This window comes from Giraffa tippelskirchi, chromosome 1 (assembly GCF_054371585.1).
Source record: "Giraffa tippelskirchi isolate mGirTip1 chromosome 1, T2T-mGirTip1v1.2.pri, whole genome shotgun sequence".
NCBI classification, from domain to species: domain Eukaryota; kingdom Metazoa; phylum Chordata; class Mammalia; order Artiodactyla; family Giraffidae; genus Giraffa; species Giraffa tippelskirchi.
In genome coordinates, this window is record NC_137275.1 from 198,269,905 (window position 1) to 198,296,328 (window position 26,424).

General features: G+C 42.4%; 1 protein-coding gene and 1 long non-coding RNA gene across 6 annotated transcripts in view; one reads left to right on the top strand and one right to left on the bottom strand.

Moving 5' to 3' along the window:
- The window catches only part of PTCH1 (patched 1), a 71,185-nt gene that overhangs the window by 19,322 nt on the left and 25,439 nt on the right, over positions 1-26,424 (bottom strand). For 4 of the 5 annotated variants that reach the window (XR_014062853.1, XM_081522829.1, XM_081522803.1 and 1 more), the window contains 13 exons: positions 22,166-22,355; positions 19,070-19,139; positions 18,887-18,978; positions 16,982-17,180; positions 16,571-16,692; positions 15,613-15,760; positions 14,650-14,781; positions 14,068-14,223; positions 13,298-13,396; positions 12,675-12,800; positions 5,910-6,028; positions 4,884-5,286; positions 4,153-4,462 (listed from right to left, as the gene is read on the bottom strand). Coding sequence is in view for 4 of the 5 variants with exons in the window: in XM_081522829.1 (XP_081378955.1) it covers positions 4,153-4,462; positions 4,884-5,286; positions 5,910-6,028; positions 12,675-12,800; positions 13,298-13,396; positions 14,068-14,223; positions 14,650-14,781; positions 15,613-15,760; positions 16,571-16,692; positions 16,982-17,180; positions 18,887-18,978; positions 19,070-19,139; positions 22,166-22,355 (2,166 nt within the window). In the remaining variant the exon portion in view is untranslated. The remainder of the gene's footprint in view (positions 1-4,152; positions 4,463-4,883; positions 5,287-5,909; positions 6,029-12,674; positions 12,801-13,297; positions 13,397-14,067; positions 14,224-14,649; positions 14,782-15,612; positions 15,761-16,570; positions 16,693-16,981; positions 17,181-18,886; positions 18,979-19,069; positions 19,140-22,165; positions 22,356-26,424) is intronic. The other variant, XM_081522819.1, reaches the window with a different exon arrangement.
- LOC145518397 (uncharacterized) lies at positions 14,784-26,409 on the top strand. The gene is made up of 4 exons (XR_014062858.1): positions 14,784-15,013; positions 20,986-21,087; positions 23,204-23,369; positions 26,296-26,409. It is a non-coding gene; the product is annotated as an uncharacterized LOC145518397 (long non-coding RNA).

Sequence of the window (26,424 nt, forward strand, 5' to 3'; positions counted from 1 at the left end):
CCCCCAACTTCAAACAGCAACTGAGTTGCTTCTCCAGCCCAGGGTGAGTGAACATGATTCTGTCAATTTGTTCCATCTGTTCGACTTGTGGAGCTAACACAAGCTGTGGGATCGGCTGCCAGGTTGTGTAAAGATCACAGCCAACACCTATTCACTCTCGACTGTTCTCTTCCTCTTTGCCACCCTTCCTTGAAGAGGGGGTGTGGAGGAGGGGGTGGACGGATCTTGTGTGTGCATGTGTGCAGGGAAATACCTCACAGGGTAAATTTGGATCAGATTGAGAACAGGAAGCCACAGGCCAATACAAGGGGGCTCTGTGAGAACAGATGACAAACCGCAAGGCCGGGGAGGGGGAAGGAAAGAGCTTTGTGGGCTTGGGGGATGGGCGAGCCCACCAGCCCACCACACACAGCTGCGCTTGGCCTCTGTAATCAAAACCATCATTACAGACCTGACGGTTTGGCTACAGCTGTAAAGAGATAAGCGTGTTGGAAGAGAAAACAGGGCCCTGGTGACCCGGCCTTAGGCGCTGAGCAACTGCTGGCTCGCACAGTCTCCTCTGACACCCTCACCCCTTTTGTTGCTCTGCATCCCCAAATCACCTCCCACGTAGAACTCCAGAGTCCTGGCCCCTAAGAAGGCACATCTTTTGAACAAGCTGCACATGCACAGGTTAGACGTCGTCAGTAAGAACTGAGGGAGGGTCTTCAGTCACTTCAAAGTCACCCACCCCCCCTACTCCTCCCAACACACAGAACCAGTTCCATTTTTAGTGCTCAAAATGGGGGTTGAAGTTGAGGGAAGAGGAAAGCACAGACCCTCTCTCCCGCTCTCTGTCCCTCCCTGTCTGATCTCTAAACCTTTGCTGTAGGCGTTGTTTTCACAGGAACAATGTGGGGATGAGGCCCGCAGGCTCCGTGGTGAAAGAAGGCCCTGTTTGGGAAGTATGGAGCGGCTGCAAGGCCGGGTGGGGAGACCACCAGGAATGGCTGTGTTCCCCTCGCACACAGACTGTTTTTCATAGCAAGGCATGCACACAACCCTCAGTATTGAACAGATGTTATTTTATTACCTAAAGCCTTTTTTTTTTTTTTGGTTTTTGAAAAAAACAAACAGGAGAGAAAAAAACCACCTCTACCCCACAACCCTCCAGAAAAGAGGCCTGTTCTGGTTTCCTCACCATAATAGAATTTTCATCACTTTGTGGCTTCCACGGCACTTTAACCCTTTCCTCTTGACCTGCTAATCCTGAGGAGCAGCTCAGGCTTATAGTGAGTGCAGGGCTGTCTAAGCATTTTACACTGATTACCTCTCATTTAATTCTTAAAATCTCATGAGTTTTTAAGCCTGCTGGTATTATTTTACAGATGAGAAAACTGAGGCTTAGGATGGTGAAGTGACGTAAGGAAAGCCACACAGCAGCTAAGTGCTGGAGTTAACTTTTGAAGAGGCAGCCTCTTCCAGAGTTGGCATGAACCACAGATGCTTTGAACTGCCCTGCATGCACTGCAGTGCCCAGGAAGCATTTGTTGAAGCCTCAAAAATGAGCACCAATGATATAAAGTGGCAAACAGGGGGCCCCAAAAATCTGAGTACGGTTGTCGGATATTTATACTCCAAAGACACCCTCGAGTGAGACAAAGAAAGAAGGATCTGATTTGGGGAGGTCACCCCCACTGGCTATTTAGTTCAACTCATCATTGATGTTGCTGGCTTTTACTCACCATTCACTCTGCTGGGGCTTTAGGATGAGTGAGAAATAATCACTGACTTCACAGACAAGCTAAGTTCTTTCAAAATTAGTATATTATGTTCTGACTAATTATCAAAAAACTCAAGTAATAAGTTTTGGCTTAAGTGCACACACATTATACAATCTTGACACAAAACAAGGAACAGGAATTTTCTTCTTCTCTTGGCTAACACCTCATATTCCAACACATGCACTGCAGGAGAGAACTGTGATGTTTCACTTATTTTACAGTAAAACATGAAATTTTGGCTAGAACTTTTTCATTTAAAATATTTTATACCAGAAATTATTTCCTAGTGTGAAGTTTTGAGTTAATTATCCCTACTGCCAATTTTTCTTTGATACAAGAGCTTAAAAAGAAAATGTTAATCTAAATTTTATTTGTGAAATTCAGTGTGAAATATAAACAAACACCATTTGTACAATATGGTTTTATCACCAAGGTCACCTCATTTGCATATATGTTTAAAGGTGACATTTGAGATATTTTCTGTATTTCGATTATACATTTTTATGAGTAAACCCCTCCTCCCTCAAAAAGACTACTGGAATGTTGCTATAGACTGATGGGATGACATGGTTTTCTAACGAGGGTCCCATCACTTATAACTACCCAAAATGTTCTGAAGGAAAGCTGCTTTAAGGACAACTACTTCCTCGGAGGAAATAAATGTTCAAAGACCAAATCAACCACACAAAAGGCCCGAAAAGCGTCTAGGCAGCTGGTGGTCCCAGTATCTGGCCTTCTGTGTACAGTGCTCTGCTGGACCTTGGCAGAGTCAGAGGCAGAGACCTGGTCTGGTTGGGACCCAGATCAGGGGCCATGAATGGATCTTACTTGGTCTAGATGGGTGTTGTTCACTTAGCAATGAAAACAGGATTCAAGCGCACCTTTTAAAAAGATTCTCAAGTCCAAATGCTTTAGGTCTTTAAAGGGATGAAAGCATGAGGATAATTTATAATACGCTATAAAAAGGTTAGCTTTCTGCACCGCCTGGAGACAATGCCCTGCTGCCCCCTTCCCAAGCTCTGCCTAACATGCCATACTGAGCATCCAAAGGAATGGCCAAAGACACTGGAATCAGTTCCACAATAACCCTTCTTCGCTCAGATACTGGCAGTGCTCTGCAGATCTCTTTGTTATTTGTGGCAAGTTATTTGCATGTCTTTGGCCAAAGGGGGAAAAATGAAAAGCAGGGAATCTCTCAACTTTGATTCATTATCTGAAAAAATCCACAGCTTCCCATACTACTGTAAAAAATAAGACCTGGAACAAATTCAAGTTAGTCTCATGAGCATGTTAAAAAATAATGTTAATGTCATGTAGTTCTCTTTGCCTTCCTCAGAAACAGGTCAAATCTGATATACACGCAAGAACAAAATTCTGGGAACATGAGTCAAAGCTAGAATCTGTACTGAACAATTTTCAGTCAAATTCACATTGTTTACCATTTCATGCAAACTCACAGGGAAATTGGCTGCTTAATCTTTACATACAAGTGTATTGACTTAAGACCAAAAAAGGCATTTAAATCTGTGTTTAAACAAGCCTAATTAAGTGGGAAATTAAGACAATCATTTGGATAACTTCAGCCAAAAAATGTTGGGGCCATAATTATTTGGGTATTTCAGTAAGAGTATTTTTCCTTGAATTGTGTGTATAATTATCTTGATTCTCCACTTCACTTTGCATGTGTCAACACATAATAAATGAACAGATGTTCTTAGAATTACTGAATACATTCATATTCAGTCAACAGGAGCAAATTTAGGCCCTCTTTCTCTCCAGTTTACTACTATTTCCTAGAAGTGTTTCTAAGGGCAAGGTAAGAAGCTAAGAAAGACATTTTAAAGCAGAATTGATTATTTATGATATACTATCAGATGTGATTGAGCATTTAAGTTTATTTCATATGCCAAGTCAAGAGATGGTCAAAATATGGAATTTTAAATTATATTCTCCAATGATGCAAACTACTGGTGTAGTAAGCTATGATCTGGCAGCGAGTCAGCCTAGAAATTCCATCAACATTTGAATTTCACTTGGTCACCAAACTAACCACCATTCAAAAAAAAAGAGTACTAGAAGCATCCAGGCTCCATATTTTATAACCTACTTTCCCATTTCCTACTGTGTGCTCATAAATTCTTACAGAAGTTTCTGAATTGGCTATTTGAATTGTTTGCATTGTTTAACAGGTAAAAACCAGATTTGGGAGCTGCCTCAGAGTCTGTATAAGAATTTTAAGCAATCCTTAGAACTCAATGAAACATGTCAGTGTTACATTATAATCTAACACTTGAGTAAAGTGAACAAAGAGAACCTGTGGAAATCGAACACACCAAAGACCAAATGGTGAATGTTCACGAAGGATGAGTGCCCTCCAGCAGCATCTTACCTTGCAGCCAGTCTCTGAAGTAGTGCAGCCACATTTTGGGAAGCTGTTTATTTTCTTCCAGCATGACATACTTCACATTACTGAAACTCTTATGAAGGTCATAAAGTAAGTGCTGGATATTCGGGTAATCTGCTTTCTGAGTGACTATATACATGTTGTAGAAAGAAAAGTATTTGAACTGTGCAGCAATAAAGTCATATTCTCTAGTTTCCCGAGGCACAATGTCTGTAAGATCCAGCCCATCACGCACTCGGGTGGTCCCATAAAGGCTGACCCCCAGCAGGCCCAGGAAAAGGAAGATCACCACGACCTGCAACAGAATAAGGGGCCCGAGATCAGACCCAGAGGAACATAACCGACTCTCTCTTGACAAAGATGAGCTGTTTGGTTTATACCTCACTCTTACCATAATACTGCCTGGAAACAGCATGTAGGGGTCGTTTTTCCAGAGCAATAAAAAGAGAAAATCATGGTAACTGCATTTTAAAACAAGCTTACAAAGAATAAAATGTTAAAAACGCAAGGAGTTGATGTAAATTTGAAAGAAACATTTGCCACATAGAGATTCATGCCTGTAGAAGATGAGCTCATTAAAATGGCCTCCAGCTTTAAATGGGCTGACTCGTTAGGAGGCCTGAAATATATCACATCTGAAGAAGCAATCTAATGAATTTCAAAGGCACCTGCTTTGTTATTTTTTGAAGAACAGAGTCTTCTGTTTTGGTAATTACCTTGGCTTTTGGTTTTAAGAGGAAAGGAGCATAGTGCTTCTCAGCAAAAGATGAGAGTGTCCACCTGGTACAGGGGGGCTCAAGGCAGTGGAGGCTGGAGTCAGAGAACTGGGAGAGCAGGTCCCTTGTGGAGCTGGTGCTCTCGGGGCTCTGGCAGCTGAGTGTGTCCTGAGCCATGGTGACGGGCTGCACGGAGATCTCGGAGCGTGGCTCGGCAGTGGTGTAGTACACGTGCGTGTGGGGGTCATACTCTGTGCGAAGCTGCACCGTGGACTGCATGGTGATCTGGGTTTCATGGGCGAAGCTGTGGCTGCTGTAGGGGGGTGGGGGGCTGTAGCGGGTGTTATCGTGAGTCTCTGTGTAGGCCTGGGGTTCAACCTGAATCACTCTGCTGACACAAGGGCTGAAAGAGGGGGAATTATATTGCAGTGGGATACTGAAACAAGGAAACAATGCCTTCATTTTTGCCAATGACTGATACTACCCACTTTACATAGTTTTGATTTAGGAACAAAATGTTATCACTGAACTCCACAAACATCATCTGGTTTATCTATCTGGACAGAGACATAAGTAAGTCAAAGGAGGCCAAATGGATGGTTGATCCTGAATCTGGCTGAGAAAAATCAAGTTACATGCTGATGAATCTCTTTAATGCAGAATTCCTTTTAAAAAAGACTCAAAAACCAAATCACCCAAAGGGTGATATTTTTTCCAGATGGTGGTTTTAAACCATCGTTCTGCCCTAATTCATAGAGATACAACACACTCCCAATGATCAGCAACATTGGTGTGTGATAAACAATGACCACGTGTTTAACAACAACCTTGGGGCTGTGAGGATGCTCAAGGGAGGGGAGAGCCCCGGTGACTCTGACGTCCCCGAGGAAGCATCTTCTGCCCATCATCTCCCGTGTCCAGCACACTGTTAACTACACTTCCTTCCAAGTGCACAGACTAAAAAGTTTTCTAAATATTACCACTATGTTCCCAACAAATAAAGGCCACAGCAGACAGAAAATGTACCTTGTAAAACAGCAGAAAATATCCAATCTCCTGTCCTCGCGTCGATACAAATCCATGCTGAGAATTGCAGGAAAAATCAGCAGAACCATAGCAAAATTGAACACCACTACTACAGCTGCCTGGGAGGAAAAAAAAAAAGTAGAGGTCACTAACACATCTCCTCCCAGTCAGAGGACTGCTTTGAAAAAATAAAGATGCTTTAAACAACATCCTTCTTTCACTTTCCTACTGAGGTATTTAAACCCGAAATAGGTGCTGGAATTTCTTATCACTTTGCTTCTCATCCATCACTAAGACACCATCTGACTATAATAGGAGGGACTCATCATTCTGATCTTTTCCATCTCTAATAATTCCATGAGTCCATGGGGTATAAACACAGGAACTAAACTAAACTAACATCTTTTAGCAACCTAACCAAACCAAAATGACAAAGGCAGAACGAAGAATATACTTGATATTTTACTTTAAGACAAAAAGAAACATTTTTCTCTTAGAATGTTCCTAAGGTTCATGCAGCCCTGGTTTTACACTTCGAAATTTTATATATAAAGTGGATCGAGTATATCAAAATGTCACCGTTAAAACATGAAATAAAATTTCAAACACATCCCCTGAGGTTTTTAATAGGCACATTCCAAATAGCCTCTGGAGTAGCCTGGGGGTGTCTGTGAGCACAGTAACATAAAAGGTCAAGGAGAGTTAAGCAGAAATTCCTGTGTGTGATTCTAGTATGCAGAATAAATAAGTACAGATTCAAAAGTCACTCCATAACCTAGAATAAACATGTGGCTAGATTCTGTAGTGCTTTGGCAAGTCTCCTGCTGACCTAGTAAAAATTATACAATTGGGCTGTTAATAGGGGAAAGTCAACAGAGGACAGTTGAAAGGCTCTCCCATTCAGAAAGGCATGGAAAGAAGGAACACAATGAAAAAATGCGAGTGGAATGCTAAGCAACCAAGAAATCATCAGAAATTTGCTTGAAAAATAAAACCTCTTATAAGGTTTTTCAAAGAACTGCTTAGTTGTAAAACCATCTCAAACTGGGTAAATGTCTCAGGGTGAGAAAAGAAAACTTGATTGTAAGTGGTATGAAACAATATCAGAGAACTTTGCAAACGTCTTTGGATAGTAATTTTTGAATTTATGCTTGAGGTGAAATGCAAGCCCAAGTTTTGGAGAGATCCTTTTCAATGATTAATACTCTGTCCAGTCTACAAAACCAAAAAATAACCAAAAGTCTCCTAAAAATGACCCAATCCCTCTTTTTTTAATCTGCCTTGAAAACTCCTCACCAACTCAAAATATATGAAACATGTTAACCGGTCACTGTGATAAGGTATTTTAAAGACCTGTCTAACATGTTACGGTCAGTTCAGTCGCTCAGTCATGTCCGACTCTTTGCGACCCCATAAATCGCAGCACGCCAGGCCTCCCTGTCCATGACCAACTCCCAGAGCCCACCCAAACCCATGTCCATTGAGTTGGTGATGCCATCCAGCCATCTCATCCTCTGTCGCCCCCTTCTCCTCCTGCCCCCAATCCTTCCCAGCATCAGGGTCTTTTCCAATGAGTCAACTCTTCACATGAGGTGGCCAAAGTATTGGAGTTTCAGCTTCAACATCAGTCCTTCCAATGAACACCCAGGACTGATCTCCTTTAGGATGGACTGGTTGGGTCTCCTTGCAGTCCAAGGGACTCTCAAGAGTCTTCTCCAACACCACAGTTCAAAAGCATCAATTCTGCGGCGCTCAGCTTTCTTCACAGTCTAACTCTCACATCCATACATGACTACTGGAAAAACCATAGCCTTGACTAGACGGACTTTTGTTGGCAGAGTAATGTCTCTGCTTTTAAATATGCTATCTAGGTTGGCCATAACCTTCCTTCCAAGGAGTAAGTGTCTTTTAATTTCATGGCTGCAATCACCATCAGCAGTGATTTTGGAGCCCCCCAAAATAAAGTCTGACACTGTTTCCACTGTTTCCCCATCTATTTCCCATGAGGTGATGGGACCAGATGCCATGATCTTAGTTTTCTGAATGTTGAGCTTTAAGTCAACTTTTTCACTCTCCTCTTTCACTTTCATCAAGAGGCTCTTTAGTTCTTCTTCGCTTTCTGCCATAAGGGTGGTGTCATCTGCATATCTGAGGTTATCGAAATTTCTCCCAGCAATCTTGATTCCAGCTTGTGTTTCTTCCAGCCCAGCATTTCTCATGATGTACTCTGCATATAAGTTAAATAAGCAGGGTGACACTATACAGCCTTGACCTACTCCTTTTCCTATTTGGAGCCAGTCTGTTGTTCCATGTCCAGTTCTAACTGTTGCTTCCTGACCTGCATACAGGTTTCTCAAGAGACAGGTCAGATGGTCTGGTATTGCCATCCCTTTCAGAATTTTCCACAGTTTATTGTGATCCACACAGTCAAAGGCTTTGGCATAGTCAATAAAGCAGAAATAGATGTTCTTCTGGAACTCTCTTGCTTTTTCGATAATAAGTTACAAGCAACTCACTATTTTGACTAGAGGATTAATCTAAGAGGCAAATAATTTAAAAAGTCAGGGCTCCATATTAGGTATGGAAGACACAAAGATAAGTAAGACAAAAATCCTGTTCTCAAGGAAAGAAACAGCCAGAAACAAATTACAGTTTAGGCTGATAAATGTAGTAATAAAAGCAGGCCAGAGTTCCAGAGTGGCTCAGAGAAGGGGGAACATGCAGTTGGGGGTACACATGGGGGTAGGGAGGGTGGTCAAGAAAGGTTTCTTGGGAGATGGAGAAGACAAAAAAGGATTTTGGGAAAACCAGGGAGGAAGGATGTGTGGAGGAAATTCAACAGGTGGTGTCTGAGTTTAGGAGCTATGAAGCACTGCTAAGTTTAAAATTCCATCAGAGTAAGAGAAAGGGGCAGGAGTGATGGGAGATCAGGTAGCTAAGTTACACAGGATCCATTTGATTCCTGCTGCAACCAGGAGGCAGACATTAGTACCGCTGTCATCCCTATTACCTAATAAAGACCAGTGGTGCAGGGGAAGGTCCCCTACCTGAGGATCCCAGTAAACTGGACTCAGACTCAGGCTTGATGTCTCTGTCTCAGGGGACAGACATGGTGGTGGCGGGGGGGTGGCGGGTAGGATTCCTGACCAATCAGAACAGAGGGGAGAATGGGTCTGATTCTCAAGGGTTTTCCAGGAAACCTCAACCTTGGGGGTTGGATCCTTTCAGCTTCTCTTTTTATTAAGAGTCATGCTTAGAATTCAGGAGTATAATACAATAAGAAACTCTGGGTATCTCATTTTGAATAGAAGTTCCTAGGGATGGGAGCAGAGACTGTGAAAAAAGTTCATATACACGAACATGATACAGGTGGCCCAGATGTTGTGGCCAGAACAACACTGATGCTTTCTGCAGTGGCTGGGGATGCATCTGATACCAGCCTCATCCATCCAAGAAATTTGATGGGCATCTTGCTTGGGTCTCTTTGTGGTGGAAATGGAGCAATGAAAGAAGAAACCCAAGGTAGCCTCCCATCTCAACTTATTGTCCAATAGCTTATTAAATACACAAGTAGGGTATTTTCTGACGAGAAAGTAGTAGAACTCCAATATCCTCTAAAGAGCACAGAAATGGTAAAAACAACCGCAAGAATTTCTCAGTAAGAGAGGAGTGTCACCACTTCAGCAAAGAGCAGTATAAGAAATTTTAGGTAAATCTGAAAAGCTGATGGGGATGATTTTATACCATCAATCAATTCTAATTGCTGTGCTTAAAGGAAATGCCCCATTCCCCTGCAAAGCATCTATGGGTGGCCCCACTGAGACACTTGCAGAGCAGAGAGGAACTGGCCTGCCTAGAGGGGCCCTCATCTAACCCTCTTACCATCTGGAACAATAAGGCATCCTGTTTCAGGCGTTTTCATTGAAGAACAAATACCATTCAGTTACCAGCAAAACCCTGGTGCACGGCATTGGTTCTCAAAGAATTAGACAGTGCCACTGCTTTCTGGTATAGAGGTGGCATTTGGACAGATGGTGAAGACTGACAAAGAGGTTTCTTTGGGGAAAAAAAATCTATTTATTTTGACAAGGTTACAAAATTGAAAAAGTTCGACAGGGAAAAATTCTAAATGTCGGTTTATTACTGGACAGAACTGTTTTGGATATGTCCCTTTGGATGCTTAACCTATAGCATTCTGAAAATACAAATACAAATGAATAACCAAAGTTTCAACTTAACATGGTTACTAAAGGAAAGAGAAATTATATAATGGTCAATTTCAAATGTCAATACATTTTAAAGGGAACCAAGCACAAAATTTCTGATGGCTAACTGCAAAAATCATGGCATGGTTTTTTCCTTACATTTTCCATCCTTTCTCTCTCTTTTTTTTTTTTACAGAGAATGAACCAGTATCACAGGAGGCCATTTTTTAATAAATGAAGATTCCTAGAAGCTGTAGATGCAATTTTCTAGATACTCCAGTACCCTGGAATAGAAGTGCAAAACCAACAGCATTCAATTCATCTCAGTAAGGTGCTTACCTTAGGAGAACTTAGCGAACTGGATTTTCTAAAAGGCGTAAGGAAAACTCATGTAGCTTTTCAGACCACCACACCATAGGATATCATTAAAGAAGAGTATGCCTTGATGAATCATCAGTTTGTACTGAGAGAGAACAGGAGAAAATGAGAGAGGGGGACAAGAAGAAAAGAAGGAGTGTGAGGCAGCCAGAATAGTGAGGGAAAAGGCAGGCAGAGAAGGACAGAGGCAAGAGGGAGGGGCCCACTGTTAAAAGACTCTAGAGCAATTTCTCATGCCAGAATCTGCTGTATACAAGACAAGAGCAGGCTATCAACGGGTGTTGCACACATGCATGCCTGTGCAAAAGGCATCCTATAACTTCAACTATACCAAAAAAAATTATTAGTGGGCATCTGTTATTTCACCTTTCGTATTATTGAGCAGTTAGATACATTTTCATTTCCTTGAACTTTGGTCCCACTTTCAGATTTAACTTTGTTCATTTATTCACTCACTACTTCTAGTTTTTATATATTTATAATAAAAATGAAAAGAACCTTTTTTAGTATTTCTCTTTTCGGGGTTCAGGTGGTCATAGTGATGGGTACAAAATTTTATACCAAATATTAAACAAGTCTAGTGTCCACATCCAGTAAGATCACTAGTTGCTTAAGCCTATATAGGTGATTAGTGAAATAAGATTCATATCTGAAGGCTAAAAAAGAGCTGAGTGTGTTAATAAAAATATAAATAGAACCTAATCTATGATTTGACAATTTCTTCTCCTGGTCACAATCCTTAGAACCTTTTGGTGATTAAAAGGAGCAAAGCAGCATGAATAAGCTGGATGGATGTAACAAAAGTTTAAAAACTGGCAACAAAATGTTTCCTTTAAAAACCTGGCCATCTCATGAGTTACTACCGCACTGTAAGAGACAGAGAGAAAGGAAAGTCACTGCTTCTTTAATCTTTCTTGGACAACAGTTGAAGCTTTAAAATTTGAATTTAATTCACAAAACCTCAATAAGATCCTTGAGGAAGACCATGTCACAAACTGGTCAAGTAGCCTTCTTTATCTGCTGTGTTGACCAATTTCAGGCTGTCCCATGAGTTTCGAACAGCTGAAGAGCAATGCCCATACCATAGCTGCATCCCCAGTTGAGGGAACTCTTCATTCTTACAACTCAGCTGGCTCCTTGGCAAAATATCTCAGAGGCCTCTAGGTGTGAAAGGGCCTGGTTTGGAAGGAGCAGAACAAAGAGGGACAAACTTGCATAAGAAAGGGAGAGGAATTCTGAGTTTTTTGGGGCAGCTTGAGAGAATGGGGTAGGGAACCAAAAGGAAAGAGAAGAGGGACCAGGAGAGACTGTGGGGTGAACCAAGGAAGGAAAGGTAGCAAACAAGGGACCAAGGAACTCCCCCAGGCAGAGACTGGCCAATATCTCCCCACCTGGTGAAGTATCTCATGCCCAGTTTTTTTATGTTCTCGCCTAGCCTGGGCTACATTGCAACCTCATCCCATGTCAGTGAGTCTGTTCTGTGTTGGGGGCTGCTTTAGGGAAATCAGGGCTTTCCTGGTGGCTCAGAAGGCAAAGAATCTGCCCGCAATGCAGGAGACCTGGGTTCAACCCCTGGGTCAGGAAGATCTCCTGGAGGAGAGCATGGCTACTCACTCCAGTATTCTTGCCTAGAGAATCTCATGGACAGAAGAGTCTGGCAGGCTACAGTCCATAGGGTCACAAAGAGTAAAACACAACTTAGTGACTAATACTTTCTCCACTTTCCTTCGGGGAAATCAAGATAGGATGGCCAGCAGGGGAGGGCAGTCGAGCACAGAATTTAGAAGCAGGGGTGATTAAGAACTGGCTGCACCAGGGACCAATCCAAGGGCTCCTGCTCATCTAGAGCAGGTGCTTCTAGGCGTCCCACACAGAGTGGCCTGGTACCATTTTAGTTTAACTCTAAAGAAAAGGGCAACTCCCCAAGGCAATAGGTTATGAGGATGCCCAGGCCTCAGGGCTTTGGAGCTACAGGGCTTGAAAGCAAAGAAAGAACCCTAGAACTTTGTCTCAAAGGGAGTGCCAGGGTCATTGCTTAAAGAAGCATCCACCCCAGAAGAGAGCCCCAAACGCTGGCCTGCTTCTTTACTTCATGGTGTAGGACCGTCAGCACATGAGAAAAGGAGACCTGGGAGGCTCCCTGGGAGCACAGTGCTCACAGACCCAGTCCCTGGAGACGCACCTGCAGGGAGAATGCCCGCAGAGCAGGAATTGGGATCAACGCGGCCATGAAGAAGGCTGTGACGTTGCTGATGGAGGTGAGGGCCACGCTGGCTCCCGTGCGCTTGAGGCACTCCCCGGTCCTGTCCTGAGAAAGAGAAACCACAGTGCTGGGAGCTGCAAGGTGGGGCCTCAGACCACATGTTGTCTGAACAATTAACAATTCAAGTAAGTGGCAAAACAAGAGAACTAGTATCGTACAATGCTTATGTGAGGGGACATCTCTGCCTTTCTCTCTAACAGCAACACTGAAAACCTATCTATAGGCATGTGTTGTTCATGGTCATTTCTACCCAAAGCACAACACTGCAAGATAATGATTTAAGTAAATTTTTAGTATGATTAAAAAGGGGCAAGGAGAAATGAGAATAAGGTGACCAAAAAACTCAAAGAAACAAATGTGCACTTTGGAACAAGTGTCCTAAGATGCTTCTAACTTACTTATTTACAGTCAGTAATGTATCTTCTGACTTGGAACTGAAATAGTTACTGGGCCAGACTGAGAAAAGGGAAAGGACAGACACGCAAGGAACACAGAGGGACTTCTGCTTTCCTCAAAGCTCTCTCCTTTTGTTTTTCTATTACCTCAAAAGGAATTCTTTTATTCTGTCCCGTTTCGCTAAATGCATGCGCCAGAAGAAAGACATCATCCACACCAACGCCAAGAGCAAGAAATGGCAAAACCTGTAGTGGAAACACAGCACAGTGACTTTAGACACACGAGGCCCAAGTCTGAGAATCCTAAAGCTTTTCAAAACACTGCCACCAGCACCCACAGTAGTCACCCAAAGGACAGCTTACATGAACTCATGTGCAAAATTTACTTTTATCTGATAGATAAATCCCCATATGTAGAAATTGTAGCTCACAGTAGATCTTGTACATTACTAAGTTCCATGTACAATAATTTTTTAAGTTAATAAATGAAACGGAATCTAACTCATTTAACGCAGTAGTTCTCAGAGCGTGAGCCCTAGACCAGCATTGATAGGAGCTGGCTAGCCGTCCCTACCCTAGACGGGCTGCATTAGAAACTCCGGCGATGGGGCCCAGCAATCAGGTTGCACAAGCCCTCCAGGTGATGCTAATGCACATTCAAGATTAAGACCCACTGCTCAAATACATGATATAAATTCCACTGATAAATGAAGCATCTCTGACTAACAACAAGCCCTTTCAGACCTGCCCACCGTCAAGTGGTCCATTTAGAGACAGCACTCTCTGAGGAATGGGGCATCCAAGCGGAAAAAGACTGGAAGACCCTTTAGGTGACACGGACACACAGGAGGCCAACTAGGCCAAGCCTGGAGAGGGGTGTTTGTCAACGAACAGCGGACGGATGGCTCCTTTAGTACCTGAGTTGTTGCAGCATTAAAGGAAATCCCGATCAATGAGCACAGGCCCAATCCTGCAGCCACTGACAGTGCAACCAACAGGACGCCAGCCAGCCCCACGGCACCCTGGGACTTGGAGCAGTCCCAGCGCAGCATGGTTAAACAGGCATAGGCAAGCTGCAAGCAGAACAGTTGGGGCAGGGGTTGGGGGGGAGGTGAAGGAATGAAGGGGAATTGGAGGAGGAGGGAGAGGGAGGGGGAGACACAAAACAAAAGCCAAACATTAGAATGTGTAAAGATTCTAATGTTTTCCCCCACCCATCACCCCAAATCAAAAGGTAGAACTTATTAAATCCCAACAACAACAAAAATTTACATTACAGACATCACACGAAATGATACAAGTCAAAGATGGGCAAACTGCAAATGGTAATAAATGCTTTACATGACCACTTTTTAAACCGTTATGAAGCCGAGCTCTCACTGTCTTGGATGCACGTGTGTGTTAAGAGCAGTTAAAAAGCAGGGGCAGTCATGAAAAGGTAAAAATTGAAAAACAAAACCAACCCCCTCCTCCCCTGGAAGAAGTGAATTGACTATTACCATCAGTAAATAGCCACTGGCCACTCGGATGACGCTGACATCAGAGAAGGACTTGAGGATGTCATCCAGGGTCGTCGTGGTAAAGGAAAGCACCTTCTGAGTGGAGTTCTGAGCAACACTCTGATGAACCACCTGTGGTCACAATGGAAGGATAAATTCCCAGATGGGATTCAAGCTGCAATAAGCTTCAAGAGCACAGACTTCAAGTGACATGTCCCCTTTGCCTAGCCCCCGCTACTTCTGGATGCCTTAAAAAGAGTTCTACATGATTGGTATTCGGACTTGGATTAACATGAAATGACCTGGGCCTAGGGCAGTGAAGGCTATTGCTAATCAAGTGAGAATGTGGAGCTGCAGTAAGCTGGTGAGCCTGTGTGATTGAAGTTCACTCTGAGAGCTCTATTTATTCTGCATCTAAGATTGCTATTTTCCTCTCTATAACACTACAACTGATCTGCGGGTCCATCAGTTCCCCCCTAATCCAAAACAACTCATTCTTATGGGCACTCCTCCCCCCTCCCTTTCATTTGCTGGCCACTTTTAAAAGGTCACATGCAGCTCAGTGGAGGTCACTGCTTGGGAAACAAAGGCCAGCTCCTGTCACATGACCTAACCAAGGGGACTGCAGCTGTGAAGATTCTATGCCTTGCTAATGTTTTCCAGACACCTTTTCTTGCTAACCAAGTGTTTTCTTAAACTCTGCTATGCCTCAGCTCTGGGGTTCACAACTGGTTCCTCACAATGTTTCAGGGCACTGCAGTCAGAATTAGCATCACCCAGATAGGAAGATTTTCAGTAGAAAGAAAAGGAAAAAGTTCTCATCCCACCAGATTCCCAGAATTACAATCTACTATGAAAATAAATGCGAATGCAAACAATGCTTTAAAAACATGAAAATGAAGTACTTAGTAACTAAGGGGTCTGTACTAAGATTCAAACGGCATCAGAACACCAGCTGTTTACCTCCACGTATGTCCTCTGCCAAGCCTCCAGGATGGCTGCTGCCTTGTCCTCGTTCCAGTTGATGTGCGAGACATACTCATAACCCTTGAAGTGTTCATACATTTGCTTGGGAGTCATTAACTGAAACATGGTCTGCAGAGCATGGGCACTGTGATGGGGTGGAAAAGCCACAACATGAGCATCCCCGGGGAGCAGCTCTCACTGTGCAAAATCCCCACCCAGCACCCTTGACTCACTGCAGCCATTCTGTCCTACGTGAGCACATGTTTCCATTAAAATGGGACCTGGATGGTTATTTTATTTAATAGATTGATGTACCATATTAAAGGTGTAACCTTACAAACCTTTTACAGATATACCCCCAAATTAAATTAATAGGCAATTTCCTTTCTCAGTTTCTATCCAACGAAACAGGAAGGGTAGGGGAGTAGATAGCTTGACCAGATATGCTGGGCTCAGCGTTGCATGCTTGCTTGTGCAGAAATCCCAGACGACGGCTCTCTCGAGGGAGAAATCTCAGACGGAGTGCCTGACACTTGACGGAGTGGAGTCCACAAGTGCACAGAGGATAATTCTCACTTAGCCGTCAGTTGTTGGTCTTTCCTTTTAACAGTCTGTGACAGAGTTCAGCTCGTATCACTTAACTCCACATGGTATGACCAATCCCTCTTGCCTACTTTATATTTGCCCTGATTTTCTACATAGTAGGCAGATTTTCTACAACTCTACAATCACTCACTACGGTCTTGATGCTAAACCTGTTTTTGAAAAGTTCCTCAGAAGGTGATTTTTGAGCTGGTCTGGTCACTAATATTTTCTAATATTCTATTACACCAGACCGCTAGCTAGGATAACAGTTAAGTATTAATACAAATACACTTGCAGATGTCAGAAGAGAAGTGGTTTCTGAGGAGAGGACAAAGAATAGATGGCTTGGGTTTTTTATGTATTGGATTACCTGACAAGCTTCCCAGTGCCGTTCTTGACTGTGCCACCCACAATCAGTTCCTCCTGCCAGTGCATATACTTTCTGGATAATCCATGACACCCACCATTCAAAACAAGGGCCATATCAAGAGGCTAAAATAAAAAGACAGCCACATAATTACAGGAATTAGTAGGCAGGTCACATGCCTTGTTAAAATCCAGTGCATTAAGGGCTTGTTTGTTTCAGTGAGAACATTAATAACAAGGCTAATGAGAGGCGTATGGCAAATCTTACAGCAAAATTTAGCTCTTTAAACAAACTTAGTTCCACAGACCAAAAAAGTTGAGAGCAAAATATTAAAAACATAAGAACTAAAAATGGGGGCAAATATCAAGTTTTTCTCCCTTCCTCTCCTGAGGAGAACGCAGTGGCTGTACTTACTTTGGTTGCATTTTTGTTGGGGGCTGTGGCGGGACAGTCTGGATCAGCTGGATTGAGGCAGGGCCGGTCCATGTAACCATGACCAACTTCAGCCTTATTCAGCATTTCCTCCCAGCTGTCCACTTGATAGTTTATTTTCTTTAACTCTTCTAGGAATTCCAAAGGGTCAAAGTTTGTCCACTGCAAAGGAGGCTTACCTCTGTGAAAGAAATTAGGAGGTGAGACAACGAAAAAGAGGCTTCTAAGCCCTGAGTAAAATAACCAGACTGAATCCATTGCATCTGGATTGTATGATGCTTTGAGGGGATACAACTATAATTCTGGGACTCTGGAACAAAAATGAAATGCTCCTTTTCAGTACGCTGCTGTGCTGTGGTTAGTCACTCAGTTGTGTCCAACTCTTTGTGACCCTATGGACTGCAGCCCTCCAGGCTCCTTTGTCTATGGAGATTCTCCAGGCAAGAATACTGGAGTGGGTTGCCATGCCCTCCTCCAGGGGATATTCCCAACCCAGGGATGGAACCCAGCTATCTCGCATTGCAGGCAGATTCTTTACAGTCGGAGCCACCAGGGAAGCCCAAGAATACTAGAGTGGGTAGCTTATCCCTTCTCCAGGGGAACTTCCTGACCCAGGAATTGAACCGGGGTCTCTTGCATTGCAGGTGGATGCTTTATCAGCTAAGCTACCAGGGAATCCTCCTTTCCAGTATGCCTATATGGAAGCCTAAATCAGGAAAATAACTCATGAATGGACATGGCAAACAGAAAGCTTATAAATTAACAAAGACATTAAAGAATCTTTACTTGCTTATACAGGATATTTAACACCTAAAAACAAAATTAGCCAAATGAGTGCTCCTAAGCAAAAGACTGAGACCCAAAATTAAGGGGGGAGGGAAGGTGGGGAGGAAATCACAAAGTCAAATTAGCACTTGCCAGCCTAATAAATGCTTTGTAAATGTCATCAATAAAAATATTTGATCTCCATTACCTTTAATAATCCCATACTTATGAGTGCTCTCTGACAGCCCAGCAGTCAACCCCACAAGACCCCTGCTGCCTCTGCCATCACCGCCATGAAGGACACTTCCCTCCACACTCACTTTTGAATTTGTGCTGTTGACAGACCAGAAAGGCTTTTGGCTGCCTGTTATGTGGTTCAAACCACACTGTAGCTGCTCAACCAGGCTGAAGTCATTATTCAGAATCTCCCAACCAGAAAACATAAAACCCTTATTTCCCATCTAAAACTGTACACTGAAGGTCAGGGTATGGCCACTGCAAATTGCTTTTGCAGATATGTGCAAGCTAGAAGAGAAACAATAACCCAAGCACTAACTCTTGCATAATTAACTGAAAATGTCTACATTAATTAACAATTATTCCTTAAATGATGTGGTATACATAATATTCAACTGCTAAACTGTGAAGCCTCCCTTACCATGGCCTTCAAAGATAGTAGGTTTCTCTCTTAAATGTCATTAATGTGATCCAAAGAAAGGTTAGCATTTCACTTAACAGGAAGATCTTAACCTTTAATATGTACCCACTAATAAATTCTCTCCTTAAAAAATAAGGTAAACCTACGTAAATGCTAGGTCTGCAAAACTGCAAACATTTTAAAGAGTTAAAAATCACACATACTCTGAAATAATTTGCATTTTATTTGCATATAAATAGGCTGGTAAAAGTGAATGAAATTTAATGATGCCTACAGAACTTTTTTTGAAAAGAGGAAAAACATTCTGCCCTCTCCTTCAGCTATTCACTCAAAACATGCACATGGAATTTCAATGTTTTTATTTTTATTCAAAACTAAAATAGAATAAACAATGATAAAGTAACATCAGAAAGATTCTAGAGTTTAGAAATCACAGAGATCAGAAAATAAAATCACACACTTACAGTAGGTATGCTGTCCCAGACTGTAACTTCGCCCCTTCCCAGAAGCAGTCCAAAGGTGTAATAATTAAACAAGGGTAAAGATACTCTATTATCTGTCAAAGTTGAAAAGAAGAGGCCATGCATTATGCTAATGTATGCTACTGGGCTATTCGAGAATTTTGCAAACAAAAAGAAAATATATACCTGATCCATGTAACCTGTTTCTGTGATAAGTTCTCCAGATTTATAACACAAATGTTCCAATTTCCACTGCCTATAAAATAAAAAGCAGAGACAAATATTTCTTGTAATAAAGGAAATCTGTGCAAAATCAGAACTACAGAACGTACAGAAAGAACTCCAATTTTGATCACTTTTCAGTATCTGTCAAAATGAGCAGAGCTTTGCCAAACAGATTCAACAAGCTTACTTTAATGAATAGATAACTGTAATTAACATGTGGGGTGTTTATGTAAATGAATGCTACCAAAGTACTTGAAAAGTCTTGTTTTCTTAAGTGTTCTCCCAATAATCTTGTTTACACCATTAACCTGCTTTTCCACATACATTAAACAACTTTAGGGCAGATAATTCAGAGTTGAATTATCAGAAATTCATAATAGGTGGGGACTAAATTAGTGAAGTTCACCGACTGGATGAGCAAGCTCCGGAGTAGATGATGGACAGGGAAGCCTGTCATGCTGCAGTCCATGGGGTCACAGAGAGTCGGACACAACTGAGTGACTGAACTGAACTGGTAATGTATGAACATATACTGAGGTGGAGAAAATATTACTTTTTTATTGGTAGGTAATGTCCTTATTAACAATGTTCAAAATGAATGTTTCTGCTCTTAACCACAAATGTAAACAATATTTCCACGTAGATTGGCTTCCCACTTTACATTCGCCTATTCTTGTCCTATAGAAATTATATTAAATATACTGATCAACAATTACCTCTATTATCTATCATCTGTCTATCATCATAGAGTTTTGTTATCCCTAAGAGTGCTAAATAAACCCAGACCTTCTTCCCAAGTGCATTAGGGAAATAAGTCCAATTTGAAAAAAGAGAAAACTAGGAAAGGGTAAGGATGAGAACTCCAAGTAAAGAAAAACATATATAAAACTCCGTCTAGACTGCTCTGTTTCACTGGGCTCCTTTTTCTCTCTTGTATCAGTTACCCAAAAAGGACATTCTGGACTTTGCTCTCTTCCTTATGGAAACTTCCCATATATCCCAGTGCCATATATCAGTGCCCTGCTGAAATGCCATCTTTCTGCTAAGCTTTCTTTGATCAGTCCCACTGAATGTGACCCCTTTCTCTTGAATCCCAGAACAGTGCTCTCCTTGTTGAGCACCTGTAGGAGGGACTGCCTGCGTTTGCTTTGTACCTGCTTCTCTGTATTGCCTTTCCTCTGACCAACTAGGCTGTCAGCTCCTGAGAGCAGGGCCCAACTCACCCAACCATCCATCCACCCACCACTCATCCATCTATACATATACTTACATTTTAATTCCATATAGCACAACACATACTGTCTAGCACTAGCAGGTTCTCAACATCACTTATCAATAACTCTTACACTTGCTTGAGAAGGGCATGGCTAATGCTTCAGAAAATCCACTGGGCTTAGAGTCAGAAGAAAGGGTTTGAAACCTGGCATTACTATTTGATAACTATTTGAACTTAGACAAATGCTTTAATTAATCAAATTCTAGTTTTTTCACCTAAAAAAAAAAAATGAAATGGGTTGAACGAGGTATTCTTTAACGTTCAGGTCAACGCATGAAAGTTCTCTAGTTCCATTGTTGTGTAAGATGGTAATTTCATTGTACAGATGCTCCCACCTTCTCCTTAAGTGTGTAAGGGACAAGCCCTCTTAAGGTCCCATTTTGTTAGGAATGCATTGGGCATGCTTACAGCAGCCCTGGGACACCCATTCCCAGGTTCTTTATGGGCCTCCACTTGCAAATTCTGCAAAACTGCACTGGGTGATTGCTTCCCTGACAGCACTCCTTACAGACTGAGAGGGCTGTGCTGGGAAGAGTGAAGATAGGCTCTCAGGCCAACTCTGCCTGACAACAGCACTAAAACCCCTCCTTCCCTTTTCCAGAGCCCTTCCAGGCATCCACACACCTGATCTTGTTCTGGTAACCTCCTGAGAAGAAGAGCGCACACATGATCACAAACTTAGTTCACAGATGAGGAAACAAAGGTATGCCAAAGATAGATGACTTGTCCCACACTGGGGCCTGAAGACTTGATCTCCAGCTGTGTGGGTTTTAGAGTCAATCCAATTTAGACCATGGAGCTTGGAGGTTACAGTAGGAGGGACAAGTACAGATTTTGGTTTTACTCTCCACCCTTCATTCTCTCTGGACAATGAATATATCTACCCTGCTGCTTCCTCTTCTCTCCTATGAAAAACAGTACTTGCCAAGCACTTAGTTTACAGGTGTTTGATGATGGGGGTGGGGGGGAGGATAAAGTTAGGTAAATGCCAACCCAGCGGTATCTTCAGTTCTAGGAGAAGATTCAGTTTAAATCCAGCAATTCAAGCAGTTAGTCAGTCAAGCAACTCCAAGTGCCTGCTCTGATCTAAGTGCTGAAGTACAAGAATGGATGAGATGTCATCCCTACACTCTGATCTAAGTGTTGGGGTTCAAGAATGGATAGGATGTAGTCCCTACACTCTGTTTAGATAGGTAAGATTCACTATCTGATAAATAGTGGTTTCATTCCAGAACTCTTCCTATGCTTTTACTACATCCACAGCATTGCTAAATCAGCTACAAAGTTGAAGGGTAGTATTTTGCAAAGGTGTGTTAATCCACCGTACTCTGCCTACCTGTCCCCAGGAATTCATCACAGTAGTTCAAACTATTTTTTTTGTTTTGTTTTGTTTTTGGTAACACACACCAACTGTTAACATTTGTACTGAATACAAAGTAATGAGAAGTACCTTCTTTCTTATTCTTTATGAGTTGACAAAAATGTAACTGGTCCAGAAATATCTAAAATAGTGAAACATCTTTGGAATGGGTAGGCAGCCACCCAAATGGCTGTTTGAAGGATCATACTCATTTGGGTAGAGTACCAAGATACTTACTGAAAATATGTTGTAAAGTAATGTAATTCATATGTTACTAAACTCTAGAGACAAATCAAGACTTTAAAAATCATTTCACTGGAATACTACCTGAACTAACTAACACTCCAGGTGTATTTCCAGGGCAACTTTATTGACTAAAACAAAGGAGTCTAAAGCCAGCATGCTCTCCCCACCACCTTACCTGTTATACATATATACATGGACTCGGCTGGCCTGGAGCGCCGAGTCCAGGTGCTGTCGGAGTGCTTCTGTGGTCAGGACGTTAGCACCTTCTTCCTTGGGGGTCTGAATCATGAGTTGAGGATTAAACATAGCCTCTTCTCCAATCTTCTGGCGAGTATAATTTAATTCACGACTTACTCGTCCACCAACTGGTAAACACGTAGAGGTTTCAATTAGAACAGCAAAATCCCCAAATTCACATTCCGTTATCTCACTAAAAGGAGCAGGGTATGTGATAAATGAGCTCTGGTCATGAAAATGCATGGCTGATGTTAGAGGAGTAACATTCACTTTATTATGATTGGCAATGTTAACTCTACTAATAACAAACATATAAAAAATACTCACTAAACCTATTAACAATGGTCCTGCCTGTCACATACGCAAACCTAATGCAAGCGTGCTTTGTGCACCTTCTAACTAATACACCATATGTATAAGGGGGAGGGGGAAGGAAAACTTGAGACACCTTTTCCTTGCAGACCAGACCAAATACCCCTGTTACAATTTCTTTCACTTGTATAAACAATGTGGCCCTGCAGTGCATTTCAAGATAAATGGCTTCAATTTACACTCTTCTCCTAAATAATCTGGCAAAGGTAACAAGGAAATGTTTCTCCTTGTTGGGAAAAGAAATAAGGAAAGGTGGCAAATGTGTATTTAGCACAAAACTTGCCAGGAGAAAATAAATAATGTGATTCATGTCAGATGCACAAGGGGAAATCCCACTTGAGAGGAACCACATGGATCTGCCGTGGCTGTCTTGGGAGGCCCTGGAACCAGCTCTCTCAGACTCACGTGTTCAGCATCCAGAAAGCACAGGTGTCAGGTTCTAAGTAACCTGGGGGTGGGCTGCCTGTGTTCTGGAAGCTTCCCTAGTAAGTCTGAACCCCCGCCCCAGAATCTCCAGCAGGCAGCCCCGGCTGGGCATGAGGAAAGCCAGCACAACAAAGCACAAATAACGCTGTTACTAAAAAGTGCTTGTCTTCTTCTCCAGGTCCTAGGTTATACTTCGATTATAGAACATGCCAAGTTCGGGATGCTGCAACATATGGCAGGAAGGGAGCTTCACTTCCCGATGGCGCTGTGTGCGCAGGTGGGCCATGGGCATGGATGGGCGCTGTGCGAAGAAGCTCTGAAGAGGCTGCTTTGATTCAACATGGGTAAGTAAGGGCTTTGAGGGAAGGCCCGCGGGGGCAGCAAACATAACAGAATCCTGGAGCACCCACACATTCCAGTTCCTACAGGCACTGTAAGTTGAATGTTTACTGAAAAGTAGGCCTTCAGCTATCTTTCAGAAAGAACCCTCAGGGATCACCTCAGCTTTCCCACGAGGAGAAATCCCTTTTCTTCAAGTTTAGTATTCAAGGACATAAACATTTGGTTTGAGCAAGTAAATAAGTACTGGGAACAGCGGGTTGTTTAGTTCTCTTGGCATATTTTATAAACAAGAGAGCAGGATAAAAAGCAAATAATGCCCTCATTAGGAGAACTAGTCCAGATTTGCAGACTGGCAGGGTCATCTGTGCAGGTTCACGCAGATGGCCAAGGCCACCGCAGAACTCTGTGAGGTGAGGTTGAACATACTGTGTGTGTTTGAGAGAGAACAGGAAGGGGGAAGGGAGGTTAAGTGGGAAGGGGTGGTTGGGAGAAGGGAGGGGGGAGAGAGAGGGAGGGGAAGAGACAGAGAAATGATCAGTTGGCTATAAAAACTATTTAGGTGCTGCAGAAAAACTTTGATAAATGCCCAGGGAATTATTGAGGCCCTAGCAATCAATGCAAAGTTAAAGACTGTAGGAGAACCTAGGAAACAACTTGCAATAGAGGAAGAATTTACATAACGCCACAGGCCTTCTCAGGATGCTCCACTAAAGCTGCCTGCAGGCAGGGTCTGGCTCCTTCTGGCAGGAATCATTGTGCATTATTTCAACCAATTAGCTAGTGAACTGAATTACACTCAATCCACGTTCTCCAGAGATAGAAAAACTGTTTGAGGCCAAAAAAAAAAAAAAGCCAATTACTAGTCCAGAGGTCACTTCTGAAAAGCCACAGAGTTGCACACCAAGGAGCGCCAAATAGCCTTTTCGAAAAAAAGCAAGCTCAGTCCCTTCCTTTTCTCTGGATATAAGACATCAATGCCCCACACATATCAATCATTTATATTTCCACCTGCCTCCTTAACACTGGCATAGTACATGACTTCTCATTCTGTTTACAAAATTGTAGTACTTGCTTTACCTTTACTGAAGCTTAAAATGTCAGGTGAGTTAAAACCATGAGGTAAAAACAAACGACATCAAAGCAGGACCACAGACATTCCACTTCCCCCTCCCATCCCCATCGCCCTGGCCAAGAAGCTACCTGTAACTGTAACCAATAAGGTGATGACCTGAGAGGAGTGCACACAAAAATAAAAATCAAATGCAAGATTCATGCTGCTAAGAAGTTAAAACTCTTCTAGACCAATCTCATAATGGATCAACTAATTTATCACAGTGGGTTTCAGAAATGATGCTATTTTCTACAAGATAGAAATTACATAACATTGTCTTTTCAGAATTTTTAAGATGTATATTTAACACCTATATTTTAATAAAGGGGTATATTTGTCATATCTGTAGACTTAAAAACCATTTTGCTCGTCCACCTCTTTGCTCTAGCGATAAACATGAGTATTTTGCTAACGTGACAACCAGTCAACCAAGACTATTAACACTGGCAGATTTAGCAACTAGAGGTGAAGGACTCTGAATTCTAAAGTCTCCTCAACTGGCTATGCTGTGTCCTACTTTTGAGTACTGTTAAATTATTTTTCCATATTATGTGACCATATTTTACTTAATACTTCATCTTACACAAACAAATATGAATGTTTTTGAAAAACTATTCAGAAACTTTTTAAAAAACTTAGTTGATACCCACTTGCTTTGATAAATGGTTGTACCATAAATCATTCAGCCAGTAAACATTTAAGGGGTTCAGTGCTATGTGCTACACACTGGGGTGTGTGGTGGCTAAGACAATTCCAAGAGGCTCGCTGGCCAGTGAAGCAAACAGGCAGTACACAAGCAAACCAATGTGGTAGCTTCATGGCATGGCAAGTACCAAGGAGGAAATCAAGGTGGTGATGCCATGTGAGTTACTGGGTTGTGGAGCAGGAGAAGGGCCACTTCAGATGGAGTTGCCAGGGAAGACCCAGAAGGAAGAAATGCTGATGTTGATGTGGAAGAGCTGGGGGAACAGCATTCTGGCCAGAAGAACAAGCAACCACAAAGTCCTCAGGTTTGACTTGCCACAGGGAGAGAAAGAAGACAAGAATGGCTGGAGCTTGGTGAGACCATGACCTAATCCCTCACTTGGCTGCATTGGTAGACCGAGCTCCTTCTCGGGTGAACCTGGGTCATAAACCGCACAGCATTCATATGGTCTTACATCAGTATTCAGCCAAGGCACTCTGGAATAGGCTACCAGAAACAGAAACCCTTTGGACAGGGCAGTTTTATGGACTTACTGACTTCTGCTCCTCTAGCAAATGCCTATCCTAAAATTACAGCTCAGTGATGGTCCCCGAGATGTTCCTTGTCTTACTATCTTTGTCAGCATGCACAAGTGTGAAGCTGTGGTCTCAGGAAGCCGTTTCAGCTGACTGAAATTATGGGTGTGGTATGGGGGAAATGTTTTGCTCCCTTCTTTTTACCATTGTCAAGGTCAAAGTCCTTTGTTATTACTTAAAAAATAATCTCATATTTGTGCAATACTGCAGTCATTTTTGACTACTGAGCAGAATGACCCATAAGATCCATCATTTGTGATAAAGATGTGGGGATACAACCATGTGAACGTGGCTACTACCATGTGGTGGTTTATGAATAATGTTTACCTGCTTCCTTTTGGGGGGGGGTTATCTCTATTTCTTAATCCTTCTGCAAAGAACACATAAAATTAAGACTCCCAAGAGACAAAAAGAGAAAAATACGAAAGCTACTTGACAGGCACTTGAATTAAAAATAAACTCAATGCAAGAATATTATGCACCTCTATCATAGTCCGAAGTCCTCTCATAATTTTTTCTTCTCTTAAACTCAACAGACAAAGGAACAAAAGAACAACTGGGCTTTTTGAAAAAGACTCAGGAAAACTGATACTGAGGATCCCGGGACACAAAATAAAATTTATATGTGTGTTGTGCTTTCCACTTGCAAAGCCCTTCAACACTCG